The 19991-nt window shown below is 35.8% G+C and overlaps 1 protein-coding gene across 1 annotated transcript in view; it reads right to left on the bottom strand.

Annotated features, from left to right (window-relative positions):
* The window catches only part of 5PtaseI (inositol polyphosphate-5-phosphatase A), a 458282-nt gene that overhangs the window by 317634 nt on the left and 120657 nt on the right, over positions 1-19991 (bottom strand). Inside the window, exon 7 of the mRNA XM_090393013.1 lies at positions 1671-1787. Coding sequence (XP_090249139.1) covers positions 1671-1787 — 117 coding nt within the window. The remainder of the gene's footprint in view (positions 1-1670; positions 1788-19991) is intronic.

Below are 19991 nucleotides of genomic sequence, written 5' to 3'. Positions count from 1 at the left end.
AATCTTTGTTCCAGTGGAACCGCCCTCACTACTGAGCTTAACTACATACATAACACTTTCCTCTCCAATGGCTACAGCGATCACAGTATCAAAAAAATAATTAGTTCCTCTCCCATTCCCGGTCCTTCTCGTCAACAAGAATTTAAAAATGCCATCACCATACCCTACATCCATGGCACATCCGAAAAACAGCCAAGATTCTAAAAAAGTACAACCTACACACAGCATATAAACCCCACCGCAAACTTGCTACCCTTATCCGTTCTACAAAAGATCAGCTCCCTCCTCTCTCTCTGCCTGGAGTTTACAAAGTACCCTGTTCCTGTAAGCTGGCGTACTTTGGACAGACAGGCAGATCAGCATCCATCCGCTTAGAGGAACACAAGTCTTACATCTGTAAACACAACTATGGTCATTCAGGCTTGGCTGACCATGTCTTGGACACCACCCAAAGAGTATCATGGAAGAAAACCACCATGCTCCATCACAGCAAATTCAAGAAAGAGAGACTATTCTTAGAAGCAGCAGCAGCTCTTAGAAATCAACCAAATCTTAATAAATACGGTTGCATTAAGCTTCCGAAAATTTGGGAAACACTGATCACCAGAGATCCTACTTTATATTCCAGGTCACCTACAACCCCCCTTAGAGGGCGCTCCACCTAGATAGGACTTTAGTGTCACCCACGTGGTTGGGCTTAGTATTGTATGATATTTGTGTTATGTTACATTAGTTATTTTTGTAATCCCCGTAGATGTCCTAGTGACTAGGATGAAATATAGGAAGTATTAAATTCTTTTTAATCCTTTCTGAGTGTTGTAAAAACTCCATTAAACCTCCAACATTATAACTGTGATGATAAGCAGAATGCTTATCATCACAGTCTGGATGCACTGCTCTTTCATATACACATGCTTTTGTTTATCTTGTATTATTTGAAGCCCAATGAAACAATGTGCGAGCATCAAATTTGTGTTAAGCTGAGGAAAAAGCTCAATGAAACAAATGAAAGATTATGAATAGCTTATTCGCTATGATGAGTATCCAGAAACTGAATGTGGAACATACATGTCAATATCTTGTGTTCCCAATTATAATGAGGAAAACAAGATATTGACATGTTGTTTACCATATATCTGTCAACCAGCCTATTCTCAATGGTTGGAAATGCAGTTACCCCCTCTGACAAAGCTGAAGGTGGATACTGGATTGCCAATTGATTTTCAAAAGTTTAGGCTAAAAGCCAAATATTCCTTTTGGGAAATAACAAAATAGAAGATTTGTTGCTATTATTAATCCTATTTATCATTTTAGTTAGTTTATTTATTTTTTGTGACTCCCACTCATGAGAATTAAACCTCTATTATATAAGCAATGAAATCTCAATGTACTGATACACTTTCTATACTTATATAAATAAAGACATCAAAGGATTTCTGTAAAGTCTTATCAATTTCTTATGTTCTTCACTGAGGAATAATTAAAATGGAGATAATGCTATGCCTTCTGCCTAGTTTGACCAGAGTAACTGTACAGGTTACTCTGTAATTAGCTCTGCTAGCTCTAAATTAAATTCATTCAGAGTATTTCCACCTTGTGATCTAAAAAAAATCAAATTAAGTAAAAACATTAATATTTAAATGAATAAAAATAATTTTTGTAACACTTACTGATTCCATTGCAATAAAGTTGGAAGCATCATGAAACAAATGAATGTTGACAAGGTCAAAAGTAGTTCCATTAATGTTCCATCTTGTCCTCATAAAACCTTTCCTTGACCATTTACACTAGCAACAAAAAGTATATTATTATTAATCAAAATATTAATATCAATATTATCAAATAATACCAAAATATCAATATTAATATTAATTATGTTTATATTAATTAAAACTAAAGCATTGCTTACATTATATTAATAACCCTAAGAAATGCATTAAAACATATAAGTACTATTCAAGATCCAATTCTGGAATTAGTCATTTCATAACACTACTTCCATGGTAATTATTTTATTATTCAATACCAACAAATTCTCAGGCATATAGCCATCTGATACTGAATGAAATGACAACATTTATGATTCAAGTGACACCATGAAGAGCAGTTATATGGTGGATAAGAATGAAAGAGTGCAGAAGGTTAGGATGAAGGAAAGTGGAGAAAAGTCATGACAAATAACTCGAGAATAGCAATAAATGAGATTCCATAAGGTGTATGGAATTTCATTTTCAGGAAGGGAGAATCAGCAGGATAATTGATGTGTTGGATATGAGAAGCTGCCAAGAAAGTGATTTAGTGGTTGATGGGACAAATGGCTTGGTTGGACATAAGAAAGTGAGGATGGACATCAGCAAGTTGTTAAGGAGAATGAAAGATAACAGTACGATTGGAAAGGCTGTTCGTGTTACCAAGGTATGGCAGTGACCAAATGAAAAAAAGTAATCATAATGGGAGACTTTAATAATCAAATATTGATTGGCTAGCAGTAAAATCTCATGAGAAGAGTGAAACTGAATTTATTGAGCAGTAGTAGGTGGCCTGGGTTTCCGGGCTACCTACTACTGCCCTTAGAGGGCGCTCTACCTAGATAGGACTTTAGTGTCACCCACGTGGTTGGGCTTAGTATTGTTTGTTATTTGTGTATATGTTACATTAATTGTTTTTGTAATCCCCGTAGATGTCCTAGTGACTAGGACGAAATATAGGAAGTATTAAATTCTATTTTAATTCTTTTTGAGTGGTGTAAAAAATCCATTAAGCCTCCAACATCATGCAGTGGGAAATGCACAGCTGATCACTCTGGCTTCCATGAAATGTTCTCGAAGAACCTTCTGTATGGATCGACTGATGTGTGGAGGCACAGTTATGCTGCATGAAAATGACTGAATCCATGTACAGGCACTACTGTAGCTGTGACACAACAAAATTTTTTATCATATCATGATACCTCTCAGCAGTAACTGAGCAAGTCACAGGACCTAATTGGTGAATGTCCTCAAAGAAGAATGGTCCAATGATAAATGAAGCTGTAAATCCACACCAGACAGTAACTTTGGGTGAATGCAAAGGAATTTGTAGTATTGCATGCAGGTTTTATGCAGCCCATACTCTATATATTAGCTCATACCATATATTATTCCAAATTATTCAAAACAGTATAAAAATCTTTCATACACTATTCTTGAACTTATGAAGCCAAGTTGAAAAATGAACTGCTGTTCTACAAGTTATCCATATCACCAAACTCAACAGCATACTCACCAAACCTATGCTCTGTCATTTTTTCCATTCCATTTCATTCAATCCACTTCATTTCTGTGGAAACAGCTTGTCCATAAAGTATTTCCAAAGGACAACAACATCCAACTGTTTAAGAAGAATATCAACAGATTACTCTCCTCCTGACCCTAGCACCCATGGTGACAGAGAAATTCAAACTGATCGCTCAGGTCACAAGAAGAGTGTCGTGAATCCCTTATATTGTTTAGATCGGAGAAGCCAGAGTTATGATGCTGCGATATAATATAAATGTGAACACATGCAATCATACATGACACAGCCGATGGGTAGGAGTTACAATATACTAATATAAATACTTCTTTTTAATTGATAAAAGTCAACCATCCTCATGGATAATGAAGCTGAAATTCAAATTTAACTACAGTATACAGTCTGATAATGAATTTCAAGCATATATTATTATTTTCAGAATTTTTAATTTAACGATGTAAATATACATCAATAGGATTCTGGGTTCATGCGCGATCAACGTATATTTACATCGATAGGACTCAAAAGTGTTAAAGGATTAAACAAGTCTACAATTTCTTGGCAAGTATAATTTACTCTGTAACCAAGTGAAAACACTTTCTACAACTAACTCTGATCCAGAGTATATTAATAATAAGGTGATACATGTTTTTGCTACATGTACATGGATAATATATGATTTCTGCATTAATTCAACTTTGGTATCTTCCTGGGTCTGATTCCCATTGATGACATTCACATGTCCATTTAGGAGCTGCCCTCTCATTCTCTAGTAGAGCAATAGGCCTTTGTGCATTGGCAGGCTTTGTTTTTACTATGTGGAGCAGATGCTTGGACTGTAGTCAGTTATTGCATAGTGCTGGGGCTTGGCATGGCAGCAAGCTCTGCCAATAGCTACAGGTCTGAGGTTCAGCACAACATTTCAGGCCAAGTTAAGAGATGAATGGATATTTTTGTTTTGAGCTATATGAGAGAGTAGTCTCTAGGTTGCTTCTGGGTTTTTGGAATCCTGAGGATATTAAACTAATGAAATATTCAATGAAGGCTGAAACTGGTCTGGGTAGTGATCCTTCCCATAATGCATAGCAACATACAGGTCCGAAAGAAAGTGTGCTTTGCATTATTATTATTATTATTAGTCACCTCCAAGGAGTACAAAGACTCATCGAGGGAGGGCATCTATTCTACAACTTTGTCTCCACCACTCACAATCCACCAACTGAGCTCAACTACACCAATGCCATCTATCCCTGATGACCACCACTAGTATTTCCACAGACAATCACAAACATCCATGCCCACAGCAGGATTCGAACCCACAGCCTTTTGGCTGGGGAGTGGATACACTAACCACTCGGCCAGCCAGGCTGGCTATGGGATACTGAGACAATTGATGTGAAGGCAAGAACCTCTATATACAAGCAGCTCAGATATGAAAATACTTCTTGTGCAATCTTTGTTTTCTAAGCCTCTTTGAAGGTGAACATTGCAACGTTGTGTATGCAGTCACTTTAATCTCAATCAAAATGGAAGGTCCTCCACACCGCTGTTTGTCTGCAATTGATACCGTTTCCCCCAGAAGCATTTGATTAATCTTGTAACTCTCAAATTTTGAGGAACAACAGAGTCAGGATACTTATGGTGAAATTCCTCCAGAACATTTGTGTAAAAGCGATAGGCAAAATAAAATTCCAAAATAACAACTCGTTGTTCCTGAGAAAGGATCATTTTGCATTCTGCTAAATATTCTTGTTTGATCCTTTACCCAAGTGTTTGCTTACACTTGGGTAAAGGATTAAACAAGAGTATTTATTTCTATTTAATTTTCAGTATGGAGACCACATGTTTCTAAACAAGAATATATTTTATTAAAATAAACAATATCACTGAACAATTGTGAAACAATAAGTTTCACAAGTTGTTGGACTTACATCAACATGGATAAAAGATTTGTATTTAGAAAAACTCTAGTAAAAATAATTACAACAGATGTTTCACAAACTTCAACAAAAACCAGTAGACAAACAGAATGATGGCAAAAAACTGCTAGAGTAACTAACGTGCAAGCATTCAAATAAAACTAATTTATTGCTGTCATTTTCTCTGGCATAAAGAATTTGATATTCATGTTTCACAGTAGTTAGATTTTTGATGAATGCAGACCAAACTTGGTGTAGGACTGAACCTTAGTTTTTGTTATAGTATGTGAGAGTATGGAACATTTCTGAGGGTTTTTCTAAATTTCTCTATTAAATGGTTATGATCAATATATGGCATTTCTAATTTTTGTCAAAATACTTGGACTATATCTGTTGTGTGGGAGGATAATCCTAATCTGTGCTTTCTTTTCTTCTTGATATACTTTGTGTGTTCAGGCATGCAGATCTCTCCTAACCATCCCTGCAATCTAGCCTACATATAGCAAATGCCCCAAAGGTAAAAAATTTGCATGAGGAAGTGGAGGTTTTGGTGGTAAAGTAATTGCGAAACAATGCTACAACTTTGTCTGTAACATTCTTGATGTAAGGTAATCAACTCATAGTACCTTTAATCGAGGAATTTAATGCAATTGCATTTTTTAAATCTTGTTCATTACACAGAGGCATGTCTAAAATTTGATGATGGTCTTAGGTTTGTACCCATTGAAAAAGAGAGTATGCCTAAGACAACAACGTTCTTCATTCCTTTTTTCCCCCTGAAGTACTGGAAATGTCGTAGGCTCTGTTCCATATTGTTTATATTCATGCCTATCATTTGTGAAGGACAGTGATGTGAAGTAGCATGGAAAATGTTCCAGTTGCGATTGATTCTCTGTATATTGAAAAGAAAAAAAAAGAAAAAAAAAAATCAACCCTTCTTTCTCAGATACTTTGAGAAGTATGCCAAAGAATGGTAATTTTCTGTGATCTTCAGTTCAAGAGCGAATTTTATGTTTGGGTACAAGCTATTCAGATACTGTGTAAGTTGCTTTAATTCTTCCATTGTTCCTAACTAAATAATGAAAATGCCATCAACAAAACACACAAAACTTTTTGGTTTTTTATGATATTTTTCAATAGCATTATTTTTCAAAGTTTTCCATAAAGAGATTTACCAGGACTGATGACAAATGGGTTCAGATAGCAAGCCCTGTTTATTCCCATCATTTAACCTGAAATGTAATGAATGTGTTTTCCATGCAATGCCTGAATAATACCTGTGTCTGAAAGAAAAAGTTTCTTAAGAAAATTCACTGTGTTGTCCCTAGGGACATCAGTAAACAGACTGACTACATCTAAACTTGCTGGAATATCTGAGAGTTCTATATTTAAATCCTGTAAACTTTCCATAAAATGTAAGCTATTCTTCACATATGATTCTATCCCTATGTCTGGAGCTACAAGCCCTGGCAGATATTTTGCTAAGTTTCAGGTTGGGAAATCTCGCGTTTATGATAGGATGTAATTGAATATCTGGTTTATGGAATTTTTTAGTGGTGCTGCATAAATTCTTGGACGTACAGGATGTTTATATGGAGATTTCTTCAGTATTTCTGGCCAAATGAATAACTTTTTAATTAACTCATTGGTTTCATTATGTATATGCCATGTGAATCTCAATCTAAGGTCGTGTAGGTATTGGTATCTTCTAGCAGGTTGTTTATTTTTTATTTGATTTGAGTTCATCACCACTGTTGCATTTCCTTTATCTTGTTTAACTATCACAATATTTTTGTTGCAATTCTTTGAGAGCCCTTAATTCTGATTTGGGGATATTTCTTGATGGTCTGAATGTCAATAAAGGCTGCAAAATTTCTTGGAAGATGGAGTAACTCCATCTCTGTGTGCTACAATGTTTAATGCAAAGTTAAAACCTCTAGCTAAAAGGTTATTTTCTGTGTTTTTGTGTTTTTCGCTGTCATAGTTAGATGAAATTTTTGTTGAAATTATATTTCTTCCTATTGAAAAAAAAAAAAAAGACTAGGCTTTATTGGATGCAAGAGCATCTAATAAAGTCTTATAATTCTGCTAGTAATAACATTGCTAATTCTGTGTATGCATTTAATGTATCCTGAACAATATTTGAAAATTCTAATCTAGTAGCTGCAGCTCTCTCTTTAAAAAGTGCTATTTCTTTTCTATTATAATTCTTTCTTCTTTGGCTGAATGGAATGGAATGTGTGTTTAAGTCTAACAAACTTCTTTGGTATAATATCATTATCCCTATATCAAACTATAAAAGTCAATCTATTAATGTTCTTCTGTTCGATACATAATATAAGAATATTTAAATGAGCATTTAGAATAAGCTACTGGTTTACACTCATGATACAGTTTAATGAAATAATTATAGCACAAAGAGAAATAATTAAACAGCAGGCTTGTTTCAATATTTTGTCCCTATCACAGAGACATTTCCAGGTTAAAATGTTAAATTGTACTTAAAATTGTAATAACACACACAAAAGCAATAAATGGAAGAAATAAAATTGGACAAAATGAAGACTAAAGTCTATGAGCGACACCCTCTATGAGTGCTGTTGGCTAGCTTTAGAAGTTGTGAGGGAAGTCTAAGAATTAGAGTTTTCTAAATCTTGGAAAACTTAATATACCCATATTTATTAAGCTTAGGCTGGTTGTTCAAATTTGCCACTGATTCCAAAAAGAGCATTTTAAGATCATCATCATCAAATTCCTGACATGTACCTTCAAGGGATGTATAGGATATGATAGTACTACATGAAAAGTTTACATCATTACTAACTTCCTATCTACAATTTTACTCAAAATCAGTCTGTTACTTGTCAAGAATCCAACATTATCAGATCTCATATATCTATCGTCTAAGGCACTTTGTACCGTATCAATCCATCTATATCTTGGTCTTCCTCTGGGTGGTTCTCCTGCCAACCTGGCAGAGAACACTTGTTTTGCTAATCTTTCCATTCTGTTTATGTGACCATACCACCTGAGATTAGCTCTGCTAATGCATTCCTGGATGCTGACAATGTCAAGTTCTTTCCTAATATCCTCGTTTTGCTAAAGTATTGCTTGATATAATGCATCATTGACACCATATAACTGTAGCGTATTGAATAGCTAATCTCTTGGCACCTTGTCATATGTCTTTTCCAGATCGACAAAACTTAAATATAGATCTTTGTTATATTCCCATGCTTTCTCAGCTATTTATCGTAAAGTGAAGATCTGATCCTGACAGCCTTTATTTGGCCTGAATCCTGCTTGTTCTTCACCAAGCTTTTCTTCCACAATTTTTCTCAACTGTTTCTCAAGTATGCTTGCGTAAATCTTGCCAGGAACACTCAGTAGGGAAATACGTCTGTAATTCTCACATTCAGTTTTATTTCCCTTTTTATATATGGGTACTATGAGAGCTCTACTCCAATCATTTGGAATTTGTCCCTCTGTCCAGGCATTCTGAACTATGCAGTGCAGCCATTTAAGACTTTTATACCACCATATATCAGTATAAAAGTCATGTAAGACTTTTATACCATCATATTTCAGCATTTCTGGTCGAATATCATCTACTCCTGCTGCCTTTCCACATTTTAAGCCTTTGATGGCTTTTTCTACTTCAAGTATGGATATGTATTCCTGACTGCATGCCTGGTCAGTGTTTTTTACCACTGTGCTGTCATCACTGCTTGTTTCATTTAGCAGTTTTTCAAAGTAATTACTCCATACTTCAAGGATAACTTTTTCTCCCGTTTTCATGTCATCTTTATCATCTCTAACTCCTTTTACAGCACTCTTTCCTCCATTCCAAAGCTTCTTCAACAATCTCCAGAATATTTTGCCACCTTCTTAATATTTATTTTCTATGTTCTTGCCAAAGTCCTCCAATGACTTTTGTTTAGCTAGTTTTTACACAGTGTTTAGCTTTCTTAGATGTGTCTCTGTATTCTCTAAGTGCACAAGCTGACTTATTTGCCAAGAACTTTTGATATGCTTTCTTCTTTTCCTTCACTGCCTCTTTAACTTCCTGTGTCCACCATGGAGTTCTGATTTCTCTATCCTTAGAGACAACCTCAACCACATGCCTTTCTGGCTGACTCAATCATGGCTTTCTTCAAGGCTTGCCACTGAATCTCCAAGGATTGGTTCCTGTTCTCAAACTCCTTCATTTTTCTTCAATAATCTTTGTGTATTTTAGTCTACAGTTCACATCTGAGAGCTGCTCAACTTTTACTCGCTTTAAAAATTTCTTACATGTTATTCTTTTCAATATGAAATTTAATTTTATCCTGCTCAAGACTAAATAGTGATCACTTCCAATTTCAAATCCTCTGTACACTCTGGTGTCCTGAGCAAGGGAGAAAACATCACAATCAACAATAACATAGTCAATGAGATTTTTTTATTCCTTGCCTCTTCTCTCCATGTGAATTTGTGCACATTTTTATGTTGGAACATGGTCTTAATAATAACCAGTCCATGTCCTGAGAAGAAATCCAAAAGGTATTTGTCATTATTATTAGCTTTGCTCTTTTCTCCAAATTTTCCCAAAATATTTTTGTATGTCTGACAATCACTTCCTACTCTGCTATTAAGATCCCCAACAAGGACCAGCTTTTCCTTTTTCATTGTGTCAGTAGCTTTCTCTAGAGCCTCAAAACATTCTTCCACTTCTACCTTAGTAGAGCCTTCTGTGGGACCACAGGCACAAATAAGTCTCATTGTCCAGTTCCCCATTTTGATATTTGCCCATATCATTCTACTTGAGACTGCCTGCCATTCAAGAATATTAGCCTCGTACTTAGTGTTGAATACTATGGCTACTCCTTTTCCTTGATTTTCATTGCCTGAATATAACATTTTGTATTTATTGCTTAGAAAGGTCTCACCGGTTTTTGTCTTTTTTGTTTCAGTCACCCCTATTATATCAATCTGGCACTTATCTAATTCCTCAGCTAGCTCCATTTCTTTGGCATTCAGGCATCTTATGTTGATAGTACTGATCATTAATTCTGGTGATGTTGAGTTGGGGTGTGCTTTCAGATTGTTCCAGTAGCTGACTTTTCGCTGTTCACCTTGGTTCCCTGCCAAAAACAACAGGGGCCTTGTTTAACTGGGGGGACGACTCTGCTGGCATGAAATTTTGTCACATTGTACCATCATTTTGTATATTGGTTTAAACCAATAAGAATACAATTTGGTCGGCTAAATCCAAAATTGCCAGCCCATCCTCATTCGTTCAGTATCCAGGTAGATACAGTCCACTCCTCACCACGAGAAGGTGAGGAGTGGTCATTAGGTCAGAAGCCCTGGTCGGTTCTCTGCATTCCTTTAAAGGTTATGTGGAGGTCTCCTCTCATTTTAAGATAAATATGTTTATCTAAGGCAGGGGTCAGCAAACCGGGGTAAATTACCCCAAGTGGGGCAAAAATGAAATTCTTGGGGGTAATGAGGACTCAATAGACATAAATAAAATTATATAAAAAGCACGTTCCTTGTTACAACAGAAATTTTTCTTCTGGTAACACTGCATCTGGCCAATGTAATATACGTGTTTAGGAGACGTCATGCCAAGTTGTACTCCAAACAATTTGGTTGCTAAGGCATTGTCAAGTGGCTAAACAGATATTATTTGTCAGTTGACTATTAATCGCCTTAAACTTATTTTTTGACACGTGTTTTTGCTTAGTTTAAGTTGATTTAAGCAGTTATTTAATTTAATTTATTTCAATAGTTTTCTATTTTAAGTGTAAGATTTTCACGATAATTTGATTAATATATTTTCTCCTTGCTCGATTAATTTTCGATGGTCAATAAAATAATTAAACACCATTATCATCTTGAGGACATGGCTTAGTGCCATGTTTACCAATTAAATTATTGTAAATTTAAATGAACTTTAAAAAAATTAAATTCAAGCACTGTATTTTTTTACCCTTCAGATGACATCAAATAGAAAAAGAATATACCAGGAAGAGTTCCTCAATTATGGGTTTACACAAATAGAAGACAAAGGAATAATGAAACCACAGTGTGTTGTCTGTTTGAAAGTACTGACTGCAGAATCTTTCAAAAAGAGTCAATTGAAGAAACACTTTGATAATTTGCACCCACATCTGTCTTCCAAACTGCAGGAATATTTTGTAACTTTGGAAATGTCTGTCAAAAGACAAAGACATTTCCAAAGTTACAAAAAACTGGACAGCAACTTGAGAGGTACGTTCGATCAACATTCAGCATCAAAGGCTGGCTTTGAAGTGGCCTGGTTGATTGCCCGAAACAAGAAACCATATACTATTGGTGAGGAATTGGTTAAACCAGCAGCTTTGAAAATGGCAGAGATTATGTGTAGTTAGAAAGAAGCCATGAAACTAAATTCAGTGCCCTTGTCTGCAAAAGTTGTGAAAGAAAGAATTTCTATTTTAGCAGAAAATGTGAGGGAACAAGTTATTTCTTCAATAAAAGAGAGTAAATGCTTTGCTATTCAGCTTGATGAGTCTACAGATGTCAGTAGTAATTCGCAGCTAATGGTGTATGTTTGCTACAAAGGTTTACATGCAACTGAAGAGGAATTGTTGTTTTCTTCTCCTCTCGAGTTGCGATCTCATGGAAGTGATGTCTTCAATAAAGTTAATGAATACTTTAATAACGTTAATTTAAAGTGGGAAGACTGCATTGCTGTGTCTGTTGATGGAGCTCTAGCTATGTTGGGTCATGTAAGTGGTTTTTCAGCTTGGCAAGAGAGAACAATCCAAAAATTGAAGTTAACCACTGTATGATCCACTGCCAGGCACTGCTTGTGAAACATTTGGAACCTGCACTGGAAGCCGTCACGCATGATGTATCAAGGTTGCAATAAACATGCGACTATTTCGTGAATTATGTAAAGATAGTGAGGCTGAATATACAGACCTATCATAGAGAAGTGAGGTGGCTCTCACATGGAAATGTTCTGAACAGAGTGTGGTCTCTCAAAACTGAACTTGAAATTTTTATGGTTGATCAAAAGCATGTTCTTGCAGATAAGTTTACAAACTCCTCGTGGGTTGCACATCTCACATATTTAGCTGATATTTTTAAGTATGTGAATGCATTGAACAAAGAATTGCAAGGAAAAAACATCGATATAATTTCAACCAGAGAAAAGATTTCAGATTTGGATCAAAGCTTTTATATTGGAGACAGAAAGCAGAACAAAACAAGATAGCTGCCTTTTCAAAGTTAGCTTTGTTTTTGGAAGATTGTGAAAATATTACTTTTGATGACATCAAGGATACAGTTATAAGGCATCTTACCAAACTCAAAGAGCGGTTCTCTGATTACTTTCAGATCTTGATTCACATACTGCCAGTTGGGTTGTAGATCCCTTTAAATGTGAAATTGCTGATGTACCAGAAGAGCCTCAAGGGTTGGCAGAGGCACTTTGATCCAATAATGAAGCACATGTTGAATTTGAAAACAAAGCAGATCTGTCATATTTTTGGATATCAATAGCTGCAAAGGCTTTCAAAATTGCACATGAGGAGGCAGTCAAAAAGTTGCTGCCTTTTGCAACAACCTACCTTTGCGAACTAGGATTTTCCACTCTAATGAACATGAAAACTAAGCAGAGAAATCGATTAGACCCCGGAGACAGTATCCAAATTGCTCTGACATCAAAATGCCCCAATTTTGATGTTATTGTATCAAAAATGAAACAACATCATTTCTCCAAAACCTGAAGTGAAAAAGTTTTCAAAGAAATCCTTTTGTTTTATAATGAGGATATTAATTTATTTTATCGCATTTATTTTATACTTTTTATATTTATAATTGCATTCTCCGTATAAATAGATTCAATAAACCTTTTGAATTTAAATAATCTATGATTCTCCCTTTCAAATCAAGGGGGGGTAACATCGACGTAAATAAAGATATTTTGGGGTAATAGGTAAAAAAGTTCCCTGACCCCTGATCTAAGGTATCCAAAGGCATGGTCTGCCTGAAATAACTGACCATAGTGGCAATAGATGCATTTTTTTTTGTGTTCTTTTATTTGGATGTTAGCAGATATCGCAGTTTTACAAGGAACCTTGTAAACATCTGGAATAAAGAGAGGAGGCACGAGATCCTTAGGAGATCAGACAGGGGAAGCCAGCTTCAAATGAGGTTTGAAAGCAGTACAGAGATTATATTTCTCTAAAATTCTGGCTAATTTTTCTGAAATGTCTCAGATTTTGGGAATAGTAATGGCATTAATGCCATCTTTATGTTGAGAAGGATGTGAGGAGGTGGGTGGAAGGGACAGATAATTTGTAGATCTTTTTGGTGTTGAAACCATTGGGCAGGAAGATTTGGCAAATAAAGGCAAGTTTCAGAGGAAGAGAAGTTTTAGTGGAACAGAGGTTGGAGCTCCTGACAAGATTTTGATGACACCATATTATTGAGAAAGTTTATGTATATAGCTACCTGTGTGGGTAGGTTTTCTGTAAACTACAAAAGGATGCCATTGGGCAGATGCATGATTAGAGTATCTAAAAAAGGCAAGCTGTTGTTTTCTTTTGCAATAGTAAACTGGATTCTGGGGTATTGACTGTTGAGGTGAAGGAAGAAAGAGTCTAATGTGTATGAGCCATGTATATAACATATCAATATATCATTGCTGGCCTGGTTGGCCGAGCGGTTAGCATATCTGCTCTCCAGCAGAAAGGTTGTGGGTTCGAATCTATGCGTGGGCATGAATGTTTGTGATTGTCTGTAAAAATACTAGTGGTGGTGGTGGACGGTAGATGGTGACAGTATAGTTGCAGTTCATTGTAGGTAGTGGAAACAGAGAGTTGTAGAGTAGGTGCCCTCCCGCGATGAGTCTTTGGATTCTCTGGAGGTGTCACATAATCATAACAATAATAATTAACCAAACAGACAGTTTGAGACTGGCAGAATCAAGAGAACGTTATGTATTAATAAGCTGCTATTTAATCTGCCTGTTTATTGTAGTGAAGTAAAAGGTTTTATATCTTTACTGTAAAATTCGATGCAGTGAAATTTTGTTAAAATTTTCCGACATCAATTTTACAGAGGTCATAAATCATATGGAAAGAACAAAATTTTGTAGATCATGGGACTTGGTGAGTCGGCAGACCCAATAATGAATTACTCTGTAAAATGAATGTGTTGTATTTGAAGTTCTCTGATAGGAGTAGGTGGGAATTTAGTTCCTAGATGTAAGCTAGTGTGTAAGTTAGATTAAGTTGGGAACAAGAAATCATGTGCTGGTCAAATATTTGAGAATATTGTGGTGCAAATTGAAGTGGCAATAAGGCATGTTAAAAGGCAGCGCTAGCCGGAGTTGCTTTCATACTGTTACGGTGCAATCGCTCTGGTGATGAGGCCACTAGAATGGAAGCATCGAAGCAGCTGTTGAGACTAAGTGGCAGTTGCTTCCTACACCGCACTATTTGGGTGTGATGTGCAGGCACCAAATCGCAGATAACCTAGGTACTGGTTTGGGTGTCGTGCTTAGAAGAGCAGCCACCATACTGTGATCTATTGAGACTCTCGGTCGACAAACAATACATTTTTCATGAGTTACATAGCATGGGAGATAGTTAACTGTAACCATGAATTGCCTATTTCAGAGGCCCTTTTTCTAACAGTGTTAACACTTGTAGGTAGTATAAGGGATTGTAAGTGGGGACAAAGTTAATTGGGTTGGATTAGAATAAGATAAAGAGAACTTAACAGAGTTTAAAGTTAGAGTAGACATAGAAAGGATAACGACAAAAGCGTAAAAATAATACAAAGGCACAGCAGCCGGCCGACAAAGAAGAAAAATAACATAATAACATAACCCAAAATATTACAATGGTGCAACCAAAATTATTTTACAATGGCTTAGTCAGCAGGATGTAATCCACACTAATTAAATTGTACAATTGTGGATTGAGACAGTTTTGGATAAAGATCAAGGCGTTAGAAGTGTAAGATATTTAGAAATTGTAATTTTTTTTTAAAACATGAATGTCGATAGGTTGAACTCTGACTCTAATAGTACTGCCACGATGGGTGATAGGGAGTTCTTCAGAACTGTTAATCCTCACCTCATCATCCCACAATCTCTGGAGACGACAATAATGACGTTTAATCTTTTTTCAATTTTACAATCGTTGAAGAGTTAAGGAATTTAGGAAACTGGTCGAACTTTCAACTTCTGATTCTGTGGCAGAATAAACTGGTCAGAATGGCCATGAACTTTTTGCATTCGTCTCCTATTCTCCGAGACACATCAGAATACATTAAGTTCAAGGACACCCTGATTTCCCAGTTTTCCAAGGTACGAAACATGAGTCCTAACTTATAGAAACTACAAAAATGTGCTCAGGAAAGGAAGGAGACTGTCTCAGAATTTTACAATCGGTTATTAAACCTGGCAAATGGTCTGAGCATCTCCAAGAAAGAAAAACCCCATCTTGACTGGGCTGTATTCCAACAATTCAGGTTAAGAGTAAGAGAAGAGAAGAGCTTAGGGAGACTGCATACCAGTGGCGGACAGTGAAATTTTAAGTGGGGGTGCTGCCTATACAAAATAAAATAAAAAATTTTTATATTTTTCCTAATTAGTAACCAATTTATTAATAAATAAATATGTAGATTTATTTATTAATAAATTGGTTACTGATTAGGAAAAAAAAAATAATTTTTTTTTTATTTTGTATAGACAGCACCCCCACTTAAAATTTCACCTGCTGCCACTGCTGCGTACAAATAAACGATTAGGAATCTAGAAGAGTGCTACCATGCAGTAAAAGAAAGAGAGGAGAGGCTAGGCGACCTCCATCCCACCTCTAACACCAGTCAAGTGCATGCTATAAAGAAAGAAAATGATTCTAACTGTGACACTAAGTGCGAGAAGGACCCAGATACTTCAAAGGGAAAGTCCAATAAAGATTGAAGGGAGAAAAATGAGGACTGAGACAATTCATTTAATGTTAACAAATTAGAGGACGAAAAACTAACCATAACAAAGTTAAGACTCCACTGGCATGGGGGGGGGGGGGGGAATTGCGATCACTAATTAAACAGGAGGTGGAAAGATCAAATCGGCCTATGATTGAATGGCTTGATTCAGTTATAAAGCAGAAGCAGCTGGAAGAACTCAAGGCAAAAACCTCGAAGGACACCTCATGTCAGGGACGAGAGAATAATGAGGGAAAGAGCCCCCCCCCCCCCCCCACGAGTGTTCCATTTGTAACAGATATGGGCATATTGCTCGGAACTGCTTCAGAAATAGGAGACTCTCCACTAGAGATACATGGTATGAGTAATGTTGTTTACTCACTGCTGTCCTGTAAACAGACCAAGGAAAATAAGGAAGGAAATCAGAGCACTACCTACAAAATCCATGATGATAATTTGAAGCAAAATTAAGGGAGTATCTTGTAATGTGTTCGACACTGGTTCCCAAGTATCCATAATAACCGGGACATTTTTCAAAAGAAAATAAGCTCCTGTGTTTCGAATTGTGTGACTAAGCTAAGGAGACCAATCAAGTTAACAGGAATTTAAAATCCCACGATGTATGCTCCGAGGAAGATGAGTCAGTATGAGATTACCTGATTTTTGTCTTAGCATCTCACAAGAGTTATTGATTCTCCCAGAGATCTCACCCAAGCATTCAGGTGATATTAGGAACTGACTTCTTAGAAAGATACAAATTCTCCTGAAATTTTAGCACTAAAGAAGTTTCCCTGAATTAGACATTGGAATAGAAGGGGGCAACATACAAAAGGTTCAGACAAGAAAAACTAATAATAGAAGGGAACAAGTGAACAACAGCAATAGTAGAAGTGATAAACAAGCAAAAGAAAGTAGAGATGTGTGTCACATTGACCAGTCTAGCACTATATCCGATTCCACGGTAGAAGAAGTTCACCATGACGAAACATTAAATGGAGATTATTTAATCTAGAGTGTCAAAATAGCAGACGGTCTACAAGAAGAGAGAAAACCAGTTGAGGGAAACAATGATAACGAATTCGGGGTACATACAATTGAGAAAAAAGAAAGAATCAACAACAGATATCCTCACTGTCAAGTTTGTGAAAAGCCACATGCTTTTACAACACACAGGAGAAAACGTGTGTGGAGAAATTATTATAGTAATGGAAGGAGGGAGACATAATAATACTTAATGAAAGTGAAAGACACAGGGTGAGATTGAAGGTGAACAACTGGTGCGATCATGAAGAGTTCAGTATTCCCAGGACTAGAATGTCAAACCAGTTCATTGGAAAGAACACATTCAGACAGGATAAATTCTAAGGTCAGGGTATGAAAACTAAACTGATTCATGTCCTCTCCAGAGAACAGGCAGTGACTACACGAAAAAAAAAAAAAAATCCACAGTTGTGTCTTTTTTTTTTCTTTTTTTTTTTTGAGAAAGAGTGGGCCTTTGTAAAATTCGATACGGTGAAATTTTGTTAAAATTTTCCGACATCAATTTTACATAGGTCATAAATCATGTGGAAAGAACAAACTGTACATTACTGTATTCTAACAGTTAAATACTGATTGTAAACTTGTAAAGGTAAGTGATTGAAAGAATGATATAGAACTGTTCATAAGTTATAAAATATTATAAAAGGTTCAAATTGTAAAATTGTAAGAGTAACAGAATGTTAAAGTATTTCTGCCTCAAGTAAGCAAGTCCTGAAGATATTTTCAGGGGCAAACTTTGTTTGCTTACATTTGGATAAAGGATTAAACTAAATTTATTATAGTCTAACCAAGTGCAAAATAACCTTCCAACATCTTTCTCTAAATCCAGAGTAATTTAATAATAAGGTGGTACACCTTATTGGCAACTTGTATAGATAAATATGACCTCTCCATTGCTTCTGCCTTAGCATCACCACTTCTGGGTCTGCCTCCCACTGACGAGACCTCAATAAAGGTCGAAACCAGTCTGGGTAGTGGCTCTTCCCTTAATGCATAGCGTTATAAATGTCTGCAAGGAGATGTGCTTTGCACTGTGAGAGATACTGAGACAAGGAGTGATGAGAGCTTGGTCCATCTTTGCTAGAAGTTGCCAGTGTGTTGTACCACCTTACCTCAGTCCTGAAGATATTTTCAGGCACAAACTTTGTTCGCTTACACTTGGATAAAAGATTAAACTAAATTTATTATGATCTATTCTATAAGTGTTATAACTAATCTTCTCGTGCTATAAAATTAATTTGGGATGGTGTAGCCGACAAAAAAAATAAATTTTTCTTGAGTTACATAGCATGGGATGTAATTAACAGTAACCGTGAAATGCCTATTTCAGAGACCCTTTCGCAAACAGCGCTAACACTTGTAGGAAGTATAAAGGATTGTAAGCGGGAACAAAGTTAATTAGGTTAGAATAGAATAAGGTAAAGAACAGAGAGTTTGAAGTTAAAGTAGACATAGAAAATAATTAAAATTAACCGACATTGATATAAAAAATAATAATAACATAACTGGCAAAATATTTTACACACTTGTATATCAGCTCCATTTCACGTAAGTTAGCTAAACTTCAAGAAATTAAAAATTCGCACTTTTTTTTTTCTCCTCTACTTCTTTACTTGGTCCACCTAAACTGAAATATGATAGTCTAAAATATCCAGGAGTTTATCATCTTTGGTGTAACTGCAATGTGCCCATTTCAGTCAAACAGAGAAATCCATTGAGTTGCATATGCAAGAACATGTGAGAGACATTACATATGGCAGAATTAGAGCCAGCACTACAGCTAACCCCTAATTATCAAGATTTTATCACTCATCCAGTAACCTGGAACAAATCAGAAACCGTTTTAAGATGCTATGATGAGCTGGAGAGAAGACCCCAGTCCTTACCCCAGTCCTGAAGATACTTTCAGGCGCAAACTTTGTTGGCTCACACTTTTAATAGTTGGATGGAATCTAAAAAAAACTAAAATGTATAACTCTAGCACTAACTCATGTTAAGAATTCCATTAAATATGTGTCTACATACATTTTGTCATATTTACTGATCTTATGGATTGTGAAAATTACACAGAAAGTTGCCAAAAACATGGTTTTACAAACCATTAACAAACCATTGACCTTCCTTGTATCAGCTTCTGTTGACTCTTTGACACATATTCATAATAATATACTGTTCCTAAATGTAATGTAATGTCAGTCCATTTCGTGTCCTTCTACAAGGCTTGTTTCTTCTTTTCTTTAATGATATTTACAACATCCTTATGCATTCACTCAAATGATCTTACTTAGGCTTTTTACAGTTATGTGTGGTCATGTGTGTTAATTTCATTGGTAACCATGGGCCTTTAGGTGATCACAACAGTAACTAGAATATCATGATGGGTTTAAACGTGGCAATACAGTTTGAAACTGTACTGCTTCAAACTATATTGTGACATATAGGAATTACAGCTATTCCTCTATATGTGTGGGATTCTAATCAAGGATGATAATTTAAAAAGCATCTTTATTTAAAAACTTTTTTATTGTAGCCACTGAGAAGTACTTGCTGTGAGATGAAATTCAGTTTGTTTTTCTACTTGTCTTCCTTGTATCAGCTTAGTGCATTGCTGTAACATTTTTTTATAATTTTCTTTTTCATGGGATGGTTGTAGGAGATGACACATATGTACCTTCTTGTCTATGATGGTTTGCAATACATGATGTTTAATGTAAGATCATTATGGTAAATTACTAGGATAACTTGTTTGTCAGTAAGACATGAATTTTTGAGGTATTATTGATT

The sequence above is a fragment of the Typopeltis vanoorti genome, chromosome 5 (genome assembly GCF_054136105.1).
Source record: "Typopeltis vanoorti isolate ZY-2024b chromosome 5, IOZ_Tvanoo_1.0, whole genome shotgun sequence".
Classification (NCBI taxonomy): Eukaryota; Metazoa; Arthropoda; class Arachnida; order Uropygi; family Thelyphonidae; genus Typopeltis; species Typopeltis vanoorti.
This window is presented reverse-complemented; position numbering and strand designations above follow the sequence as displayed.